Genomic DNA, 21,263 nt, shown 5'->3' on the forward strand with positions numbered 1-21,263 from the left:
AATCTCTTGCTAGAGTGCTTTGCACATGCAAGGACTCCACTTCCCTCCAGACGCCTCCCGCGTGCAACAACATTGGCCATCCTGATGCTATGAGTTGTGGCGCCTGAAACTAGAAGAAATGATTTTAAAAGTCTTACAGGAATAAGGAAGACACTGGAAAGAGCGAGGAAAAGGAGAAGGAAGGATGCAAAGAGATGTGGGATAAAAGCACATTCAAATGAAGAGTAACAGATAAGAAAGTGAATTGAAAGCAGTCATTGATCTGGTGACAATGAATATCTTTGAATGTATCTGAGTTAAATGCTTGCTAAGCAATGCCGAATCTGCACATGCTTGCACACAGCACAATTTCCGTAGGAGATGGGGATACTTAGGAACTCGACTAGAAGCAAATTGTCTATGTTTCCATGTGCTCGTGCCGAGCTCCGATGTGGCAATCCCGCTGGTGTTGGGCGGGCGGCTGCCGGAGATCTGGGGATGATACATGGTGCTACTTTTGTACACCCGCTGATTCCGTGTAGAAATGATTCTTGGTGAGCTAGAGCTGTCAGGTTGGCACCTCTAATAATAAGTTAATAATCTAATGCTTGATTGTCGTGAAAACTTTAAAAGTCTAGTCACTGAAAATGCCTTGAAATAAAAGTTTATTTAAAAAAATGCTGCTGTGGCTGTCGTTTTTCCCTTGTGGTGCGCGGGGGCGGGGGACTTCTTTCTCTTTTGTATTAACGTTTGAGATCGGACTGTAAAACTGAGGCGGGAAGAGCCATGTGGGGCGAGAATTACCGCTGAGGCCCCTCTCCCGCCGCCGCCTCAGCGTACCTGCGGGGCAGACACAGCCAGCCGCGACGCGCTGCGGCCGGCCGCGCTCACACCGCCCCGCCGCCCTGCCCGCAGGGCGCCACGAAATGGCGGCCGGCGCGCCCGCCCCCTTCCCGCCGCGCGGCCGCTAGCAACGGCCGCTCCCGTGAGCCCCCGCGGCTGGCGCGCTCCACGGCGGGCCACGGCGGCGGCTGCGAGCGAGGCGGGCGGAGCGCGGCGGCGGCGCTCAGGGCGTCGCGGAGGGTCGCCGACCCAGCGGAGGAGGCTGAGGCGCCATGGCGGCCTCTCCCAGCGTGATGTGGGAGAAGGAGCACCTCTGGCTCTATCTGCGGGCGCTGGATTTCGACCCGGAGGTCGACGTCCCGTGCTGGGCCGCCGGCTGCCCGCTGGGACGGTAAGTGCGGAGGGACCGAGGAAATGGAGGCCAGAAGCGGCAGCGGCTCGCGCGGGGCCTGGGCGCGCCGCGCGGGGCTGCTTGGCGCCAAACGCGCCGGGGCGGAGGCGCCTCCCGGACTAGAGGGCCCCGGCGGGCTCGTGGCGTGCGCGGGTTCAGCGGCGCCCGGCGGCCCTGCCTGAGGCGCGGGCTGCAGCGCTGTAGCCGTGCGCGGTGCCCTGTGTTCCTAACGGGGCACGCCGTGCGAAGTGGCTGGTCTTGCTGTTTCTGAGGCAGTTGTTTGCTTCTCAGGGACATGTTCGATGCTCCAAACAGCGATGCTTTTCATGCCGTTGCACTGTTCTTGTTTGCTAAGCTGGATCCCTCACGTGCAGCAGAAATGTTAAGGTAAGCATTAGGCTCGCACACTTAGTACTGTGAATATAGTCAAGAATGACGGGCAGGGTTGTGGAACACGAAGTGGTCTGTCTTTTGAAAAACAAATATTTTCAGATAGCTTCTGCCCTGGCCAAAACTTTGTGATGTGCCAGAACAGCTTACCTTAGTTAAGCCAGGTTTTAATGGTGGCTTCTACTTTGCTAATTCTGTAAAAGTTTTCATAGTTGCCAAGTAGTCTCTCTCCCATTTTTTTCCTGACCAAACATTTGAAAAACCTTGCTAGTTAGAGATTGCTCACGGAGTAGTCAACATGAGAAAAACAAAAAACAAACTAAAACTTCACACCATAATAGCTGAGTTATTTTAGTTTACACATGAAAAAGTCTGAAAGGAGAGACTGGAAATCACAGAATCAGAGAATAGTTGAGGTTGGAAGGGTCTTCTAGATATCATCGAGTGCAACCCAGCAGGGGTGTCCAGCAAGGGCCTAGAGCACATGGCACAGGGTGGCATCCAGGTGGGTTTGGAAGATCTCCAGAGAAGGAGACTCCACAACCGAAGATTTTAGCCCTCAGACAGTTGTTGTTTTCTGAATTTAAAAGAACTGCAGATTAGTCTGAAAGACTTTGCAGTCCGCATGTTGGGAAATAAAACTTTGTCATTTAATGACCTTTTAGCTATTCTGGATGTCAGATGTAACCCTTCATTCTCTGCTTCTATGCGGCACAACCAAGATCTTTGCCTCAGTTGAGTTTTATAGTGGTTAATTTTATAACTGACCAATTTTTGATTTTTTTTTCTTTTCTTTCCTTTTAAATGAGAAGAGAGTACTCACTTCAAGGAGATCCTGAATTTAGGAAGCAATGCTTTGCCTGGTTAAAAGAAATTGCAGTAAGTTGGAAATTAGTATTCTAGTGGTTCCTGTGACTTCTTTAATGGAGAGTGCATATGGTGCTTTAGATTTTTAAGACATCAGGTAAAATTGAATTATTTGGTAGGAAAAAAAAACATTTCATGTAGTTTGCTTTGAATCTTTTTTGAGAAGAGGGTTGTGATATGATGTAGTTAAGATTTAACCCAGACCATCCAAGGATTAAGGATTGGATTTGGGTTACATAAAATTAAACAGAAGTTTGTAGCAGGGTCCTGAACTCTATCTGTCTGTCTATCTATCTATTTATCTATTTATTTCCTTCAAAGATAAATGTTACCTGCCCATTCCGTAGTCAGAACTTCTGTGGAATATCTGTAAGCCTTTAGTCTCTTCCATTCGTTCAAGTCTTTGTCATCATGTTAGCAAAGTAGTTAAGCTTTGCCTCAGACTTACTAGCAGGCACATCTGCAGTGTTTTGATACCCAGCTAAATATTTGGTAGGTGCTTAGGTGTTATTTCTTGGATTAATTCTGTATTAAAATCAATTTCCTTTCTTCCAGGAGGAAAGTAAAAGCACTTTTCCACAAATTACACCGTCTTTATTTCTTTCTCCTGCTGGTCCTAAATTTATTAATGTAATGTATCAATTTGCAAGATACGTATTGATTCAGGGTATAAAAGTAAACTCTACAGGTAAGCATAAGGAAAACTTGATTTCTAATATTTGATGGTGTTCCTGTTAAAATTTTAATGAATGCCAGGAGCTTTGGTAGGCCTGAGCTGACTGCTGGTTCTAGATCATTTATAGGGTACACTTACACTGAGCAGCTGCTAGAATAGAGTGCAGCTTGTTTTGCTTGCTCTTGCTTTATGGCTCTTGCTTTTAGAAAGTTTATGTATGTAATGATGTAGTTGTGTGTGTGTGTGTGTGTGTACATGGGTGTAGTGGTATAAATATATACGGGCATAGCAGTAATGCTTTGGTCCAAAAGCAGATTTTCATCCCGTGGTGTTTCTTACTGTTTGAATACTGTTGGATTTTTCAGGGTTGAGAACTATATATTCCGGGCTTTTTTTTTTTCCTTTTTAGTGTTTCATGTACTGAGGAGGGGGAGAAGGGGTGAGAGTGAGGGAAGGAAGATCTGCAATAGAAAAGAGTTGAAGAACGAATTGTGTGCTTAAGATCAGGTTAGAATAGGAATTTGTATTCCCATCTGTAGTTTAAACCAGACGGATGAGAAGGTTGTCTAGTTTGATAGGAAGTGAATATGCAATAAAAATACTAGCTTTCATTTAGGCACTGATATACCTTTTGCTGATGTTGCTAACTTAATGGAAGACAATCCATGCTTGACAAAAGCGAGATACAGAACGGCATATAATAAACTTCTGCAGATACTTCAAAAGAAAGATTTTATAATTCGAGAGCATAAGAAGAAAAAAATGTAAGTAATGCATTTAAAAAACTGGTTATTTTCCCAGAAGCTAATGTTCCTGTTTGTTAGCTTTTCAGTTACAAAATCTTCCCCAATAGCTTTTCAAAGATGACAAGTTTGGCAGTCATGTCAGCCAGTTCCTGCTACTCTTGTGTGCATCCCGTCAGTTAACAAAGTTTTGTGTCTAGTTTGTACAGATAGACCCAACTGTTTCCTTCCTTTCAGTAGTTCACAGTTCGTTTCCTCGTTGCTATTTGGTGTAGAGGCTTGGGGACTGACTTTCTCTATGAAATCTGAAACAAAAATTGCATCAAGTATCTCACCCTGTGACACTTGCCACTAACTTGTCATTCCATGAAGAAGTGGACATAAATCCACCTTGTATCCTCCCTGATTGCCACTATCATACTCTCAAAACCCTTGCCAATTTGAGCTGAGCATGACCACTGTCAGCAAAAAAGGCCAACTGTATGCTGGGCCTTGTAAACAAGGGCATAGCTGTCAGGTTGTGCTTTTTACTTTACTGGACGTTTCTTCGGTGACACCTGTAATACTGAATAAGGTTGTCGTTCCCCCATGCCTTTCCCTCCCTGCACCACCATGCTGAAGCGTCGAAATGCTGAAAGTGTCGAAGACTTGCTCAGATGGCCACCAGTATGATTAGAGGTTTGCTGAACTTAATGCATGGTGAAAGGTTGAAGAAATAATTTCCTTAGTCTGAAGAGATAAAGATTGGAGTGTGGGAGATGTCAAATCCGAGTCTTAGAAACCCCCAAAAGTAGTTAGAGTTACCCTTTTCACAAGGGGGCATGCTGACAGTCAGTGCCAGAGGCAATTGCTACAGGTTACTTAAGGGAAAGACCTGACTGCCTTAAAAGTTCTGCTTTCGATGGAAGCTTGGGCCAGGTGAGTTCTAGGTATCTCTCTCCTAGGCTTTTCTAGGAATTCTGAGACTTGTGACCTATCTCTCTGTTTGGGAAGCATTAATGACTTTGCTTTCCCATTGGATGATTTCTTAAAAAAAACTGCTTTTCTGTTTTTTCCACTCTTAAAAAGGCATCAAACCTCTAAAGTTCTTTTAGAGCTAGGTATGCCTTGGGCATCCTGTGCTTCTCACAATCTGTTTTTGCATGGTTATAAAACTGTCAAATGTTCAGATTCGGAAAGAATGAGTATGATAAATTATTATGGAATTTTAGGATTAGTAGAGCAAAATTGTTTTTAAAAGGTGCACCTGTTACTTTTCTTTCTAGGTTCCTAAATAAAGAAATAAGGAACTTAAAACTTGAATCTGCAGCTATGAGGGTGTGGCTTTTCAAGTAAGTATTTCTTCTTATTAATAATTTACCTATACAATTACTTTCTCACACACTTCTATGAAATACTATAAGCTATAGTTTCATTGTAGTTTGCTTGAACTTTTTTTTGCATGTGCATGTAGGAAGAAACAAAATCACCAAAGCAAAATTGACAAAACTGAGGCAACTCAAAAGGTGAGCACTTTTCTACTGTAACAGATTACAGTTTAACATTTTTCCAGCACTTTCTCTCGGATACTGATGCTTCTATCTGTGACTATATTGGCTGTTCTCTCACATATTTATGCTCTGATACTCTACCATCACAGACGTTAAGGCAGGCATTTAACATGTTTTTGTCGTCCTTGCTCATTAAGGTCCGCAGTATGTGGACGTTTGTCATGGATACCCTTGCATCTTTGAAAACGGAAAAGAAAGTGGTAGATTCTGTACTTGAAGGTCATGCTAACCAGTATACTTTAGATGGAACTGATCTTCATATCAGTATTCCCCAGTCGTTGATTAGCAGAATTGAAAGTGAGAGGGACAAGGTAAGTCATTTGTCATTCATGTTGAACTCTCTCTCTCTCTCTATATATATATATGTATGTGTGTGTGTGTGTGTGTATATATGTATATATACACTATATATATATATACTATAACTATAAACATACTCAAGCATCTTAAAGGCTGGGGAATGATAAGTGTGCTTGCTTACTTGCTTTCCTGGCAAGTCAAAGAAGTTTATGGTTATGCTGCTTTAATATCAGTTGTTTCAAATATTATTTTTGTTTTAAAACCCAGAAATCAACACTGCTTTGATAATTTTGTTTGATTAATATTTCAGTTTTTGTTGATCAGATGGCTAAAACTAGGTTGGCCAATCTAGCTTTTGGTCCTAATGGGTTTTTGTTTCCAGTATGCGGTATGAAAAGCACAAAAGCACCAGACCAGTATTATTTTCAGACCTCTACCAGATAGCTGGTTAGCTGAAGTGAGGTTACTTCATATTATTTATAGCCTGCTTTCCAAGTAGTTGATGCTAGTCTGGAATAGAAGAGCTGAGGCTGGTGTTTGGACTGTCTTTTAAAAAATGAGACAGTCAGGAACAGAATCTAAGCATTGAGTGAGACTTTGGCCCTGCGCTGAAGTACAGAAACTGTAACTGTCTGGTACTGATCCATTGTATCTTGTCTGCTGATGCTTTTGTTTTTTTCCCCTTCCCCTCTTGGTTGCAACATCTGAAGCTGTGCATAGAAAAAACATATGAAGAGGAAAAAATGAATTTCTTGACAATTGTTCAATTATTAAATGAAGCCCTAAGAATCTTTAGAGATGAACTTAATCTTAAATCAGAACGTCTTCAGCATATTAGGAATGAGATTGAACTCCGAAGTAAAATAATAGTAAATTTGAAAGAAATAAGGTAATTTTCTGCAGTTTCTTGCTCTCTAGTCTGAGGACCATGTCTTACTCTCTTGGAGTCCTTTCTGAAATTAGTGTCATTTGTACTGAGAACACATTAGTTTGGTCTTTCCTTTGTATCTTAGAAATTCACATATTTTTCAACTTAATTTTCTCTGAATAACTTTAGCTTTAGGATTTTTTTTTTAGTTCTTCCTATTTCACTTTAAAAAACAAAGATAACCTAAGCAGCATTTTTAAAAGATTTTGCATTTCAATTCTTCTGTTACTGCATGCACAAATAAGTTATTACATCCTAAAGGTTTCTGAGGTTGTTTGTTGTCTTTGCCAATAGATTGCTTCATATTCAACATGCGTTTTTCTTGCTCTTATGTTACAGCCAAAAAGTAGAGCAAGAGTATTTTTTGTCAGCAAGTGAATCTGTTTCTCAAAAAAACAAGGAATGGGAAATGAAGTGGAAAGACTATCTTGGTCGCTCTCCTTTTTGCTTAGCTACAGATAAGGATCCAGTAAGTAATTTTCATTTAATTCTGGGAAAAGGAGGTGAATCTGAAGGAGGTTACATGCAAGTTAGTGTGTTCCTTTGCAACAATTCCTTAAATCTTTAGATAGTGCATCTTAAGCAAAATATAGTATGGATTGTTTTATTAGATCAAGTAGTTGTTCTTGAAGATTTGGTCATTTTAATGACAGCTGATGTCCTAATTTGTTGTGGGAGACAGAACTGTCTTGTGCCAGTGGATCAGTGTACTAGCAGCTCACTGATGGTTGTATCCTGCACTGATTTTGGCATTCTGTGAAACTGTTCCAGTCAGTCACAAACATCTGAGTTTTTTGTTCACCCTTTTAAAATTCTCTTCTTAAGTGGACAACAGCTTCCCTTCTTATGCTCATGCTGAAAGTGAAATCAAAGGTCATAACTTTAAATCTATATGTGCAGAGAGCAAGCTTGTCATTGAGTCTGACCACTAATGTGAAAATGCTGATGTCAATAATTGTCTGTTAATTCCTTTTAAAATGCCTTTTTTTAAAGTTGTGTAATTTGTATGCTTTATTTTTTTTGTTGTTGTTTGCTTGTTTGTTTGTTTTCCTGAAAGGAACTACGTGCGTTACCAGCACTGCAACCCCTTTCTTTTTATCCTGCAACAGAAGAAATGTATGAGAGCAATGACTTCTGTCAAGATTCAGATTCAGTTTCAGGTTAGTGAACAGGAGAAACTTGTCTTGATCCCACCATTCCTAGAAGTTACTCGAAATCCAGAAGACTCCCTGCTCATGTGTACATGTTTCTGTGATAAACTCTGGTGATCTAGTGCTGAAAGACTGCTTGCCAGAATAGCCTTTGAAATATGACATGGTGAAAGCTGTTTCTGTGAAGCTTTGACTATGACAAAAAGATAATGCTAGTGCTGTTTAGTATTTGGTGTTCAACATAACAAAGGGTATTGTGGTTTCAAAATTCAAATTTCTGTACCAGGGGTCCAGAGACATACATGCTACCTATAAAAGTTGTTTTGGTTGGGGGACTGGATGGGAGAAAAAATAGAGAGGAAGGGAAACCTATCTCCATTGGTCAAATCGGAAAAGAAAACACTTTTGTTCTTTGGTAATCTTCCTCTAGCTTCATCTTTCCAGTGTAGCAGCCGTTTTCGAAAATACTTTTACTGCTGTAACAGCAGTTTGATCAGGACCTTCCTTATTCTGCCGTTGCTCTTGCTTATTAGGTTAGGAGTGCTAATGAAAACACACTTTGATCCGATATTTCACATGTTAATAGGCTGATAAGCCTTGTGCTTGTATGTTAACTTTTTAAATGACTGTAGCATAGAATTTTAAACTAGATGGTACAAAGCAAGGATGGAAAAGGACGGGGAAAGTGTGGTTGATGCATCAATTGCAGTCCCTTTTGGGAAAAGTGACATAACCAACAGAAGTGTTGATCTTTGCCAGGGATAGGAAGGGATAGGACTACAAAGATAATAACACTGCTGCAGTAACCTGAGCATGTGCAGGTAGAAGGTTGGGAGTTGCAAGTGAAAGACCCCAGAACTGAAAATGGAAGACCCTTTGCTTTTTCAAATTACAAGGATTAAAGAAAGCACTGTGCAATAATGTTGTGTCATAATATCAGAAGGCTTGAGAGAAAATGGTATCTACAAAAAGAAGACTTGTAATATTTAGTGCTTCTTTCTGGCTGCTAACATGGTGAACGTTTTAAAAATATGTTTACCTCAACTTTCTTGTACATGGTTTAGATTTTGTGAGTATTGTTGAGATGAGAATAGAAGAGAATGGCATTTATCTTCTCAGAAGTAAAAAATGGTGTTATTAAGAAACTTTGTAGCAAAACCTCTTTCCACCAGAAATCTATACCAAAATCAGGATATATTGTTGGGAAAGTCCTGATCTGGTGTGCGTGTACGTCTGGTATCGTTCAAAACACTTGTGTATGTCACGTGCCTCGTGTCTGGGTTGAAGCACTGGTCTCAGCTCTGAAGGATAAGTATGTCCACAGGGATAACTGTCAGTTTGCAGGACATGGGGAAACTACATTACTGCTTGTAGTACCTGAGCAAAGGAATTAAGAATGTCTTTTACTGCTTAGGCATTTGCTTCCTTTGTAATGATATCTACACTTCAAGAAAAATAATCTTTGAGTTGTGCAGCAAATGTGAGTTTAAAGAAACAGAAGCCATAGCTCTAGCTCTGACATTTCTTTTCTAGATCTTCTTGAATCAGTCTGTGGTGGAAATCACGATGAGGAGGATGGCGAGGCACTGAAAGATGTGATGGATGAGTCAACATTAACACCAGAAAGAAGGTATGACTTTTTAATATTTTTAGCAGGCAATAGATAAAGAGCTGGAAACAATAGAACCTGGAGCCTTATCAGACTGCATCAGTAGTCCGTTGCTGACATACCACATCCCTGTGATGTAACAGCAGGACCAGCTTGCCAAGTATTTGCCTCTTCAGGGATACGCTTGGGAAGAATCCCAAGTCATAGGACCCAGGAAAGAAGACGCGTTCCAAAGAGATGGTTCATATTAAAGGATCAGCTCCTGCAAGCTCAAGAATGGTGCATCCCACTGAGCAAGGAGCTTTCTAGAAGGGGCAGGAGATGAACAAAGAGCTCCTGGCAAAATTAAAGCAGAAGCGTACGGAAGGTGAAAGCAGGGGCAGGCCGCTTGAATATAGGGATGTCATGAGGATCTATAGGGATGGGACTAGGAACCCTGAAGTCCATGTGGAGTTTAATCTGGCAAAGGACAAGAGCTTCTTTAAATACCTCATCAACAAAAAGATGAGGGAGAAGGTGATTCTGCTACTGAAAGGCTAGATTATGGAGGCCAGGGAGAAAGTCTGAAGAAAAGACGACTTTCCCTTGGCTGATGAGGATCAGGTTAGTCATGACTTAAGCAAGCTGGACATCCACATCTCAAAGGGCTCTGATGGGATGCACCCACAAGTGCTGCAGGAGCTGACTGGTGTCCTAGCTAGGTCGCGGCCGTTGGGAAGAGGTGCCTGAGGTCTGGAAGAAAACAGTGGTCCCTGCAGCCTGTAAATGGTCACAAACGAGCGCCCAGGAACTACAGGCTACTTAGGTCTCACCTTCGTTCCTCGAAGCTCATCCTTGCAGCTCATCCTGGATGCAGTCTCCAAGCATGTGAAGGATAAGATGTTCAGGATGTGAAATGTTGCAGTTTGAAAGCCGTTGGGGTGGTGGGGAGAGAAGGAGATACCAAATCAGTATTGGCTTCACAGTCTGTGGACTGTAGGTCCAATCGCCTTCCTAGGAGCTAATCGAGTTCCCAAATAGTGTGATCAACTATAAGCTCGACTCTGGCAGTATCGGATTCACAAACAGTCCATCAGCTGCAAGTCCAATCGCCTCCCCTCAGACAAGTAGTCGAGTTCACAAACAGTATGATTTATTCAAATGCAACGTTTACAAAGCAGGTTTCGGATGTCAGTACAGGAAATTCTGTACTACGGCACTGGGTTTTTCGCTATCTCTGATGTACAAATGTGCAATCATCGCTAACCCCAGGAGGTGGGAGAGGGCTCTCAGTCTCGAGTCTCCTCAGGTAGCATCCCGACCTGAGGGGAGGGAAGGGGACTCAGCCTGTTGACTGACCCAGGAGTTACAACGGTTTCTTCCCCCCGCATTTTCATCCTTAGTTCACATTTTATACTTTCCTTTACATTCAGGTGGAGCTTGAGTGACTAGAGTCATACTTAATATTGTTACTGACTGGTGAAAAAGTTTCTCGCTTTCATTTAAAGGCACAGCCAACCGAAAATCTAGAGCACATGCTCAGTGAGGGGTGGTCATACCTCGGAGGCGGGTAACTTTTGGGATGGAGGTGTGGTTTTCACATTATAATGAGCAAAGTTCAAGCAAAGTTCATCCTAAATGAGTGATTTGTCACCCTTGCTGGCTCAGCACCAGACATGTTATCATATATCTCCCATTGCACAGGCACTGTGTGGCTTATCAGCGGCCCAGCACAGGGTGTGCAACAGAGTTTGGCCGCGGTGCCTTCACTCCGCTCCATCCTCCGTTACTCCCCTTTGCAGCTGTAAGGAGGGCAGGTTGCATTAGGATGAGCACTGGCAGCGGGGATATAGGATCCGTCTCCTGTACTCAGCTCTTGTGAGGCCACCTCTGGAGCACTTCGTCCTGTTTTGGGCCGTTTCTCCAGTCCAAAAAAAGATGGAACTACTGAGGGGAGCCAGAAATACTGAGCAACTTTCATAGGAAGGAAGGCTGAGAGAGTTGTTCAGCCTGGAGAATACCAAGGTTAGGGGGAACCTTCTCAGTGTGTGAACTATGTATTGTTAACATATCCAAGGTCCTTCTATCCCCTTACCTTTCTGTGCTTCTGGAGTTAATAAGTTCATATATAAACAGGCCTTTAGATTTCAGAGGTGCTTCAGAGCAAGAGTGCCAAGGAAAAGTAGGGTATGAAGAAATCTGCAGAAGTCTTTCCCGCAGAATAGATTTTTTCACAGAAATGTGTTGGAAAAACCTTTCTGGTTGGCAATCCAGAGAGTAATTTTGGTACTTTTCTGGTTTGGGAGGATGATACACAACTAGGGCTCAATCTGCTCTAATTGTCACACATTCTCCCTATAGTAACTTTCCCTGCCGATGACCGGGACGAAGCGAGAGAACTCGTAACGGACAGATACGAGGTGCACAGTGCATAAGTGGATTCTTTGTGATTAGTTGCTTATGGGATTTGCATGCTGCTTGTTCTGTTTTTTTTTTTTTTTTAATTATTATTATTATCTCTTCTCTGTGTGATGGCAATTTGTTTTCAGACTCTCTCGAGGATCCCAAGGATCTTCAGAGTCGATAAACTCATTTGAAAAAAGCAATGAGTCGTTTGAACAGGTTAGTCTTCAATATTTTTCTGCCTTTCAAAGAAGTTAAATTTGGAAATAATCTTTCTTACATGGTTTGAAGCTTGACCTTGCGACAGTGAGAGCTTAGCACTGAATCAGTCCTAAGTCATAAGAAATAGCTTGGATTTGGATGTACAATTTGGATGTACAATTTGGATGTGCAGTTTAGTACTTCAGCATATCCACTGTAGTTGCAGAGGATCACCAGTAGGTATTCCGTACAGGGCTGTACTCCCTGATTATGTACTCCCCCTCCCTGCTAAGTGCCACTTTAAATACAGTGTGAGTCAAAATATTTCATTTAGCTAGGATTTAAGATTTTTAAATATTCAGTCGATAAAAGTACTAAGGCCATTGCTTTTTGACTTTTGTGTAGTAATTCATTCATGCTAGTTTTGACCTTGACCTCAGAATTTCTAATAATCCCTGTGTATTTCTCTAGGCCTCCTCTACTGTAATCTTCAATAGTGAAAAACAGCCGACCTCTCCAAATGTTTTGAAATGCGAAATGGATGAACCTGCCATTGTAGAGGCAGGGGAGAATGAAAATGCTGATATTATCCAGAGAGAGTGCACTCTCAGAGAAGACCCTCTTGAGAAAGCTCGACAACAACTGGCAGAAGAGGTTAGAAATAGTTGTTGTTTAATTTTCTTCTGTTTGTTTGACATGAATGGCTTAAGAGTTCAGACAGCAGGTGACAGAATATAACACAAAGTAATGTATGCCTCAAAACTCCTTAATTCTTGTTGGTAGTAATCTTTGCTAATAACTTTAGGGGAAGATTATGCAATGAAGTAGATCCTGAAAGCATAGCACTTTGGCACTTCTATAGTTCATGTAGTTTACATGTTCTTGAAGTGAATGCTGCTTTTACTAGGGATAATTTTTGTAACCCAATATGTATGCCTTTTCTCAGCTCTTAAATGTATCAACCCCTGCATGGATTGGCAGTTCAGCATTCATTTTTGGTTCTGAAATTACACAATCAAGATATTTGGCAGGTGTCTTGTGAGTGTGACTTGTGAGTTTTAAGCCAGGTTTAAAGTGTTTTGTTCTGAATCTCGACTGAGGAATTCTTTCACAACACTTTCATACAATATGCAACAACTTGATTTGGAAAATAAGCTGCATCTTTCATGGAAGGGGTGCTAACTTCCAGGTGCCGAAATCTTTGCATTTGTCATTATAGTTCTAGTCTTCCTGTTTCAAATACGTTCTTGCTAGGTACATTTTTTCTTATTTCAAAGATGGGTTAACAGAAGATGAAGGAAATGTAGAACAGAACTGTCACCAATTCCATATCTTAATCATGTGCTTGTAGGATGCAGTTCTGTACACCCTGTCCATTGTAAGCCCACACACTGCTCTAAATTGCAGGAAAGTTGGGTGATTCTGAACACTCAGATCACGCAGGGAATGGGGCATTCTTTGGAGCCATAGTTGACAGAAATAACTGTAATTATGCATTTTCTGTACTTGCTTTTCCCTAACATTCTATAGGTTGCAAAAGCAGTGATATACGACTCACCGCAGAGTAGTGGAGAAAAAGGAAAGGAGCTGGAAGATCTCATTAACTCATTGTCTTATGACCCCTTTATCGCAAGAAAGCAAATTCCCCGAACTCCAGAAAATCTACGTAAGTCTAGAACTTTGTTTTTTGTAACAGGATTTGACTTAAAAATTTGATTAGTTCGTTGACATTGTACATGTCACGCAAGCAGAAAAAAATCATTTGGCTAAACTGTAAGTTTTCTAATAGTTTACTTGATGTATCAGGACATAGTCTGCATATGACCTGGAGTTGATTTCCTACTCCCTTCTTCCCTTCACTGCCCCTGCCTCTCCGCCCATTCCCTGTCAGGATGGATTTGCCCTTTCTGTTCTGGAGAAATGTTTGGGAAAACAAAGCATAAACAGTACAAAGCCATTAAGGAGCGTTGTATTGTTACTACTGTATTATTACAAGGTTGTAATATTGTTACTGTTGTTACCAGCTGACATCTGGACTTTGCCAGTGATAGGAAGGGATAGGACTACAAAGGTAATAACACTGCTGCAGTAACCTGAGCATGTGCAGGTAGAAGGTTGGGAGTTGCAAGTGAAAGACCCCAGAATTGACAATGGAGGACCCTTTGCTTTTTCAAATTACAAAGATTAAAGAAAGCACTGTGCAATAATGTTGTGTCATAATATCAGAAGGCTTGGAGAAAATCATATCTACAGCTTTCTGGTTTGGATAAGATACTACAAAAAGAAGACTTGTAATATTTAGTGCTTCTTTCTGGCTGCTAACATGGTGAACGTTTTAAAAATATGTTTACCTCAACTTTCTTCTACTTGATTTAGATTTTGTGAGTATTGTTGAGATGAGAATAGAAGAGAATGGCATTTATCTTCTCAGAAGTAAAAAATAGTGTTATTAAGAAACTTTGTAGCAAAACCTCTTTCCACCAGAAATCTATACCAAAATCAGGATATATTGTTGGGAAAGTCCTGATCTGGTGTGCGTGTACGTCTGGTATCGTTCAAAACACTTGTGTATGTCACGTGCCTTGTGTCTGGGTTGAAGCACTGGTCTCAGCTCTGAAGGATAAGTATGTCCACAGGGATAACTGTCAGTTTGCAGGACATGGGGAAACTACATTACTGCTTGTAGTACCTGAGCAAAGGAATTAAGAATGTCTTTTACTGCTTAGGCATTTGCTTCCTTTGTAATGATATCTACACTTCAAGAAAAATAATCTTTGAGTTGTGCAGGAAATGTGAGTTTAAAGAAACAGAAGCCATAGCTCTAGCTCTGACATTTCTTTTCTGGATCTTCTTGAATCAGTCTGTGGTGGAAATCACGATGAGGAGGATGGCGAGGCACTGAAAGATGTGATGGATGAGTCAACATTAACACCAGAAAGAAGGTATGACTTTTTAATATTTTTAGCAGGCAATAGATAAAGAGCTGGAAACAATAGAACCTGGAGCCTTATCAGACTGCATCAGTAGTCCGTTGCTGACATACCACATCCCTGTGATGTAACAGCAGGACCAGCTTGCCAAGTATTTGCCTCTTCAGGGATACGCTTGGGAAGAATCCCAAGTCATAGGACCCAGGAAAGAAGATGCGTTCCAAAGAGATGGTTCATATTAAAGGATCAGCTCCTGCAAGCTCAAGAATGGTGCATCCCACTGAGCAAGGAGCTTTCTAGAAGGGGCAGGAGATGAACAAAGAGCTCCTGGCAAAATTAAAGCAGAAGCGTACGGAAGGTGAAAGCAGGGGCAGGCCGCTTGAATATAGGGATGTCATGAGGATCTATAGGGATGGGACTAGGAACCCTGAAGTCCATGTGGAGTTTAATCTGGCAAAGGACAAGAGCTTCTTTAAATACCTCATCAACAAAAAGATGAGGGAGAAGGTGATTCTGCTACTGAAGGGCTAGATTATGGAGGCCAGGGAGAAAGTCTGAAGAAAAGACGACTTTCCCTTGGCTGATGAGGATCAGGTTAGTCATGACTTAAGCAAGCTGGACATCCACATCTCAAAGGGCTCTGATGGGATGCACCCACAAGTGCTGCAGGAGCTGACTGGTGTCCTAGCTAGGTCGCGGCCGTTGGGAAGAGATGCCTGAGGTCTGGAAGAAAACAGTGGTCCCTGCAGCCTGTAAATGGTCACAAAGGAGCACCCAGGAACTACAGGCTACTTAGGTCTCACCTTCATTCCTCGAAGGGTGGTGGAGCAGCTCATCCTGGATGCAGTCTCCAAGCATGTGAAGGATAAGATGTTCAGGAGGACAATATGTGTTTAGAAAGGGCAAATTATGCTTAACTAGCCCTGTAGGCCTCCAGGAGGAGACGAGTGGCTGAGTAGAAGAGGTGGGAGCCACTCGTGTTGGCTTGAGCAAGGCTGTCTCCAGAACATCCTCATAGAGATGGTGATGAAATGCAGGCGGAGCAGACAGTGAGGTGGCTTGAGAGCTGATGGAATGGCAGAGCTCAGAGAGTTGTCCTCAGTCCAGCGGGCAGCTTGTAGCTAGCGGTGTCCCACTGTTGCTGTTTGAATGGCGGCAAATTTGGTAAGAGATGAATCCCCTTGTGTTCCAGCTGATCCCCAGGGGTGAGAGTGACTGGACTCATGTCTTCCTAGGGGTACCAAATACTGTGGTAGCTACAGGCCCCACTCTGGTAGCACCAGATTCATGAACAGTCTGTCGACTGACTGTAGGCCCAAAGGCAAGTGCAGAGTCCTGCAGCTAGGGTGGGATGACTCCATGCACCAGGACAGGCTGGAGCTGACCTGCTGGAGAAGAGCTCTGTGGAGAAGGACGTGGGAGTCCAAAGCCAGATCTGGGCCCAGCAATGTGCCCTTGTGGCCAAGAAAGCCAGCAGGATCCTGGGATGCATTAGGATGAGCACTGGCAGCGGGGATATAGGATCCGTCTCCTGTACTCAGCTCTTGTGAGGCCACCTCTGGAGCACTTCGTCCTGTTTTGGGCCGTTTCTCCAGTCCAAAAAAAGATGGAACTACTGAGGGGAGCCAGAAATACTGAGCAACTTTCATAGGAAGGAAGGCTGAGAGAGTTGTTCAGCCTGGAGAATACCAAGGTTAGGGGGAACCTTCTCAGTGTGTGAACTGTGTATTGTTAACATATCCAAGGTCCTTCTATCCCCTTACCTTTCTGTGCTTCTGGAGTTAATAAGTTCATATATAAACAGGCCTTTAGATTTCAGAGGTGCTTCAGAGCAAGAGTGCCAAGGAAAAGTAGGGTATGAAGAAATCTGCAGAAGTCTTTCCCGCAGAATAGATTTTTTCACAGAAATGTGTTGGAAAAACCTTTCTGGTTGGCAATCCAGAGAGTAATTTTGGTACTTTTCTGGTTTGGGAGGATGATACACAACTAGGGCTCAATCTGCTCTAATTGTCACACATTCTCCCTATAGTAACTTTCCCTGCCGATGACCGGGACGAAGCGAGAGAACTCGTAACGGACAGATACGAGGTGCACAGTGCATAAGTGGATTCTTTGTGATTAGTTGCTTATGGGATTTGCATGCTGCTTGTTCTGTTTTTTTTTTTTTTTTAATTATTATTATTATCTCTTCTCTGTGTGATGGCAATTTGTTTTCAGACTCTCTCGAGGATCCCAAGGATCTTCAGAGTCGATAAACTCATTTGAAAAAAGCAATGAGTCGTTTGAACAGGTTAGTCTTCAATATTTTTCTGCCTTTCAAAGAAGTTAAATTTGGAAATAATCTTTCTTACATGGTTTGAAGCTTGACCTTGCGACAGTGAGAGCTTAGCACTGAATCAGTCCTAAGTCATAAGAAATAGCTTGGATTTGGATGTACAATTTGGATGTACAATTTGGATGTGCAGTTTAGTACTTCAGCATATCCACTGTAGTTGCAGAGGATCACCAGTAGGTATTCCGTACAGGGCTGTACTCCCTGATTATGTACTCCCCCTCCCTGCTAAGTGCCACTTTAAATACAGTGTGAGTCAAAATATTTCATTTAGCTAGGATTTAAGATTTTTAAATATTCAGTCGATAAAAGTACTAAGGCCATTGCTTTTTGACTTTTGTGTAGTAATTCATTCATGCTAGTTTTGACCTTGACCTCAGAATTTCTAATAATCCCTGTGTATTTCTCTAGGCCTCCTCTACTGTAATCTTCAATAGTGAAAAACAGCCGACCTCTCCAAATGTTTTGAAATGCGAAATGGATGAACCTGCCATTGTAGAGGCAGGGGAGAATGAAAATGCTGATATTATCCAGAGAGAGTGCACTCTCAGAGAAGACCCTCTTGAGAAAGCTCGACAACAACTGGCAGAAGAGGTTAGAAATAGTTGTTGTTTAATTTTCTTCTGTTTGTTTGACATGAATGGCTTAAGAGTTCAGACAGCAGGTGACAGAATATAACACAAAGTAATGTATGCCTCAAAACTCCTTAATTCTTGTTGGTAGTAATCTTTGCTAATAACTTTAGGGGAAGATTATGCAATGAAGTAGATCCTGAAAGCATAGCACTTTGGCACTTCTATAGTTCATGTAGTTTACATGTTCTTGAAGTGAATGCTGCTTTTACTAGGGATAATTTTTGTAACCCAATATGTATGCCTTTTCTCAGCTCTTAAATGTATCAACCCCTGCATGGATTGGCAGTTCAGCATTCATTTTTGGTTCTGAAATTACACAATCAAGATATTTGGCAGGTGTCTTGTGAGTGTGACTTGTGAGCTTTAAGCCAGGTTTAAAGTGTTTTGTTCTGAATCTCGACTGAGGAATTCTTTCACAACACTTTCATACAATATGCAACAACTTGATTTGGAAAATAAGCTGCATCTTTCATGGAAGGGGTGCTAACTTCCAGGTGCCGAAATCTTTGCATTTGTCATTATAGTTCTAGTCTTCCTGTTTCAAATACGTTCTTGCTAGGTACATTTTTTCTTATTTCAAAGATGGGTTAACAGAAGATGAAGGAAATGTAGAACAGAACTGTCACCAATTCCATATCTTAATCATGTGCTTGTAGGATGCAGTTCTGTACACCCTGTCCATTGTAAGCCCACACACTGCTCTAAATTGCAGGAAAGTTGGGTGATTCTGAACACTCAGATCACGCAGGGAATGGGGCATTCTTTGGAGCCATAGTTGACAGAAATAACTGTAATTATGCATTTTCTGTACTTGCTTTTCCCTAACATTCTATAGGTTGCAAAAGCAGTGATATACGACTCACCGCAGAGTAGTGGAGAAAAAGGAAAGGAGCTGGAAGATCTCATTAACTCATTGTCTTATGACCCCTTTATCGCAAGAAAGCAAATTCCCCGAACTCCAGAAAATCTACGTAAGTCTAGAACTTTGTTTTTTGTAACAGGATTTGACTTAAAAATTTGATTAGTTCGTTGACATTGTACATGTCACGCAAGCAGAAAAAAATCATTTGGCTAAACTGTAAGTTTTCCTAATAGTTTACTTGATGTATCAGGACATAGTCTGCATATGACCTGGAGTTGATTTCCCACTCCCTTCTTCCCTTCACTGCCCCTGCCTCCCCGCCCATTTCCTGTCAGGATGGATTTGCCCTTTCTGTTCTGGAGAAATGTTTGGGAAAACAAAGCATAAACAGTACAAAGCCATTAAGGGGTGTTGTATTGTTACTAGAGTGACAGAAGAAAATTAAATGATAGCATGGAAATAATTCATTTTGATTTTTTTTTTTTTTTTACCATTTAGTTACAGATATTAGAAGCTCATGGAGAGAAGCTATTCAGAGTGAGGAATTGCCAGACACAGAGATGTCGTCGTCTGAAATAACGATAACAGAAACTCCACAGGCTGTTAGAACTGTAAAGCAGAAAAAGACTCCTTATTCTACCAGTTCATCTCCTGCAATTAACTTTGATTATTTTCCTTCAGAAAGGAAATCCCGCTTAAGCTGTATGGAACTTTCACCTGAAAAGCAGATGAAGATAGATCGTATCAGTAGATCTTCAGTTAAAGAAGCGACTAGAATATCAGAGAGTGAGAGAATTGAGAAAGAGGAGTTAGAAAGTATTCTGAATAAAACAGAAGCTCCCTATGAAAAGAAAAGTATGGATACTCAAGATAGCTCTTTAGAAAGGAGGAGAATATTTCTGTCCCAAAGGCACTGTGAGGATTCCTTTATGGATAGAATTCGGCTGTTTGATTCAAGTTTTGACAGTCACAAATCTGCGCAGTTTGGGGCGTTGCATGGAATTCTTTCAGATCCTGGTCGATCACCAAGCTCAAAGTTGGATTTTGATATACTTGATAACAAATATTTACCGGGTAGCACAGAAAGTGAGAGAGATGTTTCAATAGATTTAGAGTCTGTTCTCAGCAGATATGAAACACTGAAAAGGACTCTGTCTAGAAATGAAGAGAAACTTCAGACACCTACTGCTGATGGATCTCTGAACTCGGGTCTAAATTTTACACAAGTAAATACAGAAAGAAGTGATGTAGAAAAAACATTTTGTTTGGATGAAGACTTTCTCAAAACTCTATCACCACCTATTATTCTTTCTGAAAGTAAATCTTCCCTGACACCTATACTGATGCGCTCAACATATCTGGAAAGAGTGTCATCAGCTCTACACACAATGCCTTTTGACTCCATAAATAAATGGAAGGGTAAGTGTCTTCTGTACTCTCACAACAATAATTTGTCCACTCTGCCACTAGATGAATTCTCCTTGATATCCTAGTATGAGCTGATGAACCCTGATGTGAGAATGTGAATTATTTTCTTGCTCGTTCTTTACAGGAAACAAGATATAGAAGCAAAGTAAATATCAAAGCAAAGTCATAGGAACATCCTGTTTCTGCTGCATTAGCTATTGAAAGTAGCAGAAAAAATGTTCATGTGAATTTCTGCCAACATTTCAACTTCTTTAGGGTGTGTTTTTCAAAAAAAAAAAAAAAAAAAAAAAAAAAAAGAAAACTTAAAGAAGCATTAGCATAGAGTCGTATGCCTATTTCTAGAATTCCAGCTTACATTTAGAATAGTACAATTGCTCTGAATAAACCTTCCTTCAGTGTAGAAGATTGGGACTATTGCTAGTGAAGTCAGTTCCTGGTTTGTAATACTCTATTATCGCAGAATCACAGAATGGTTGAGGTTGGAAAGGACCTCTAGAGATCATCTAGTCCAACCCCCAGCTCCAGCAGGGACACCCAGAGCACGTGGCACAGGGTGGCATCCAGGCGGGTTTGGAAGATCTCCAGAGAAGGAGACTCCACAGCATCTCTGGGCAGCCTGTTCCAGTGCTAAATGAATTATGAAATATCTTGACTTTTTTTCCTCACTTTCCAATCTCCTCTAAAGCATCTTGCTTAAATACAATTAAATCAGTGTTTAGTTTCAAGCAACTTCTGAAATATGTAAGTAAAGGTAAGGTAGTGATGGCTATGCAGAATAGTTTACCACAGAAACAGATATTGTTAATGGAGTGCTAAAGTTTAACTCTCTAAGGAACCGTGAGACTGAAACTATTATAGGCGTAGGTTTGTCACTGAAAGTTATCAGACAAAGGTGAAAATGTTTTTTCAGCTAATGTTTGAGAATTAAAGCTTGCTGTATGTGATAGATCATGTATAAACTTGGTTGAAAGTGATTCTTAGGTTGGAAAACTTAATACTTCTTTACAGTAATTTTACGGAGTAAGCAAACTAATTCTGCTGTTCTAAGGCTGATCGTTACTGCCCT

General features: G+C 41.4%; 1 protein-coding gene and 2 non-coding genes across 3 annotated transcripts; all 3 read left to right on the forward strand.

The window, feature by feature from the left end:
• The first annotated feature begins 1,094 nt into the window (after window positions 1–1,094).
• Window positions 1,095–20,278, forward strand: HAUS6 (HAUS augmin like complex subunit 6). Its single transcript, XM_088538345.1, has 20 exons — window positions 1,095–1,213; window positions 1,505–1,600; window positions 1,879–1,892; window positions 2,418–2,482; window positions 3,026–3,158; window positions 3,763–3,910; window positions 5,155–5,220; window positions 5,426–5,750; window positions 6,450–6,628; window positions 7,007–7,136; window positions 7,725–7,827; window positions 9,352–9,448; window positions 11,956–12,028; window positions 12,482–12,664; window positions 13,541–13,676; window positions 14,871–14,952; window positions 17,158–17,230; window positions 17,684–17,866; window positions 18,743–18,878; window positions 19,268–20,278. The coding sequence occupies exons 1-20, from the start codon at window positions 1,095–1,097 to the stop codon at window positions 20,260–20,262; spliced, it is 3,336 nt and encodes a 1,111-aa protein (XP_088394471.1). The 3' UTR covers window positions 20,263–20,278.
• On the forward strand, window positions 11,707–11,836 carry LOC148590902 (small Cajal body-specific RNA 8). The gene has a single exon (XR_015914227.1).
• LOC148590903 (small Cajal body-specific RNA 8) lies at window positions 16,909–17,038 on the forward strand. The gene has a single exon (XR_015914228.1).
• Window positions 20,279–21,263: the final 985 nt, after the last annotated feature.

This window comes from Tinamus guttatus, unplaced genomic scaffold (genome assembly GCF_059628265.1).
Source record: "Tinamus guttatus ecotype Peru unplaced genomic scaffold, ASM5962826v1 Tinamus_guttatus_pri_ptg001022l, whole genome shotgun sequence".
NCBI classification, from domain to species: domain Eukaryota; kingdom Metazoa; phylum Chordata; class Aves; order Tinamiformes; family Tinamidae; genus Tinamus; species Tinamus guttatus.

Coding starts and splice junctions, on each gene's coding strand:
- HAUS6 (XM_088538345.1), top strand. CDS start 1,095: ATGGCGGCCTCTCCCAGCGTGATGTGGGAGAAGGAGCACCTCTGGCTC. Junction 12,029..12,481: donor GCAATGAGTCGTTTGAACAG/GTTAGTCTTCAA, acceptor GTATTTCTCTAG/GCCTCCTCTACTGTAATCTT. Junction 18,879..19,267: donor CCGAACTCCAGAAAATCTAC/GTAAGTCTAGAA, acceptor TTTACCATTTAG/TTACAGATATTAGAAGCTCA.